Source organism: Rhagoletis pomonella, unplaced genomic scaffold, assembly GCF_013731165.1.
Source record: "Rhagoletis pomonella isolate Grant_MI unplaced genomic scaffold, Rhpom_1.0 Rhpom_scaffold_12181, whole genome shotgun sequence".
In the NCBI taxonomy this organism is placed as follows: Eukaryota; Metazoa; Arthropoda; class Insecta; order Diptera; family Tephritidae; genus Rhagoletis; species Rhagoletis pomonella.
The window spans coordinates 2,760-4,784 of NW_023470710.1; the positions used below are offsets into that span (position 1 = coordinate 2,760).

The following is a 2,025-nucleotide window of genomic DNA, read 5'->3' on the forward strand; positions in this document are numbered from 1 at the left end:
GTTCAAGATCACATCTTCGGTCGGGAAATATAATCTGGTCCTCTCAGCAATTAACAGCGTTGCTTTAAAGGAAGTTGCGGATGTTTCAAGAGCCGTACCAGCTCAAGACCGATATATTAACCTCAAAACTCAACTACTGTCACGTTCTACTGATTAAGCCGACCCACATAGGGGTATTTAGCCGGCCAAAATTATTTTTATTAATACTTCAACTGGAAATAATAGAAAATACGTGTTTTAACATTTGGAATTAAAATGTTTAAAATCAAGTAAATAGAAGGGGAGGACGTCACATTATTACACCAAAAAAGAAAATAAGGTCATGATTTATTTTGGAACGAATTTCCGTCATCCCTTGTCAAGTTTGTCAAAATAAATCATCTTACCACCCTGTCGGAAAAATCAACCAACACCAACACAAAAATAAAGTCACTTAATGTTTGACATCGATAGACTCCATGTTTCCGTGGTCCGATTGTAGGAGCATGCATATTTACGTGTTCGTCTCGGCGAGGAAAAGGTTTATATCTAGGTTGAAACATTAACAGAGTTGCCAGCTGTTAAAAAATTTAGTTCTATTAAGTTAAATGCATTGCTGCATTATGGGAATCAATGTAAATGGCAGGGAATTAGATAATTCAAATATGTATCACAGTATAGGTAAAAAATTTAATAAAACTACACATTTGTTCTTCTTCAATGCTGGTCGTCTTGCCGTGGCGAAGGGGCTTAAATGACGACATGGAAATTCCCCAAAGGGAGCTTCCAGATCGTGAAGAACTAAGAGGAAAGCTTCATATCCTTTGCAATCGTGAGGGAAGCTAACAAACCAAAATGGTATGTGAGCAAACTTTCCGGTTGGAGCCGCACCAGCAACACCCTAAGCCAAGGTGTTGAGGTACCCGTGCCGATGTCTGAATGGTCAGCGGGTGTATATTGAATAGCCGGCCGCGAACGATCCCCTCCGATGCCCGGGCAAGGTCGGAGGTATAAGTGCCTTCTCTACGTATGCCGGCTCTGCGGACGAGTGACGAACCTTTTCCGTGCATACTCGGGGGGCCAAATATGAATGACAATAAACAAAAACAACAAACTGAAACCGAAAGAAAACTGATGACGAACACTGCAACGAACACTGGACAATCGACTTTGGCACTTCCCTATCGGATCCCGGGCCCCGTTGTTACGGAGTCCGATGAGGACACCCTTCTTGCCTCCATCAAGTGTTCTTGGTTGTACCAACCATAGTACACCAGAAGCACAAGCAGCAAATCATACCACATCTAACGATGCCAAGCCAGGCATCCCTACCAGCCACGACCTTCCGTCTTCCTCCAAAGCTGCCGGCAGTACCAACCACAGTACAACGACGGCGGGAACAGGGCGGAAAAAGAAACATAAAAAGTCCCAGAACCAAATCAGAAAGAGACGCTACCAGAGGGCGGTCTACATGCTAGATAAAATATCTAGCAATTTGGCTCCAAGCGGCTCCTATCAGTTGAAGGCGGTCGAATACTATAAAAAGGTGGTTGAGGAATATGAGAGCTCCTTAAAAGAGAAGCAATCTGCAAACCCCAATCCACCTGAAATAAAGCAAAAGAGCGAATGTCAAAAGATAAATCCTTCCACTAACGACAGCACTACCGGCAGAGAGAGCAAGAAGCCTAAACAGGCTTCTTCATCTGACCACAACCCGCTGCAACGCCACTTTAGTGACGTTGCCAAAGACAGTCTGTTGATGGCCATAGTCGACGAAAACTCGAAGACTCCGGTATCTATGCAGAAGCACTGGGTGGAGATCGACGTCAAGCTATCAAGTCTCGTTATGGACTACGTCCTCGATAGCCAGGCGGGTCCCCATCCGGAGTTTGATTCCTCTGGATCCTTTCGAGGATACAGGGTTATCAGATGCGCGGACTAGGCTTCTTTGGACTTCTTAGCTGGGCTGATTCCAGCTAAGGACGTTCCTCAGAGGCCACGTGCACGTATCTGGTTTTCCCCCATGGAGGACCCAGGCGAGAAACT

General features: G+C 45.1%; 1 protein-coding gene across 1 annotated transcript; it reads left to right on the forward strand.

Annotated features, from left to right (window-relative positions):
* Positions 1 to 1,273: 1,273 nt before the first annotated feature.
* LOC118756792 lies at positions 1,274 to 1,921 on the forward strand (the record flags this gene model as incomplete). Its single annotated transcript, XM_036491535.1, is given in 1 exon segment — positions 1,274 to 1,921. A coding segment is annotated over 1 exon segment (648 nt), but the record flags the coding sequence as incomplete, so codon positions are not given.
* Positions 1,922 to 2,025: the final 104 nt, after the last annotated feature.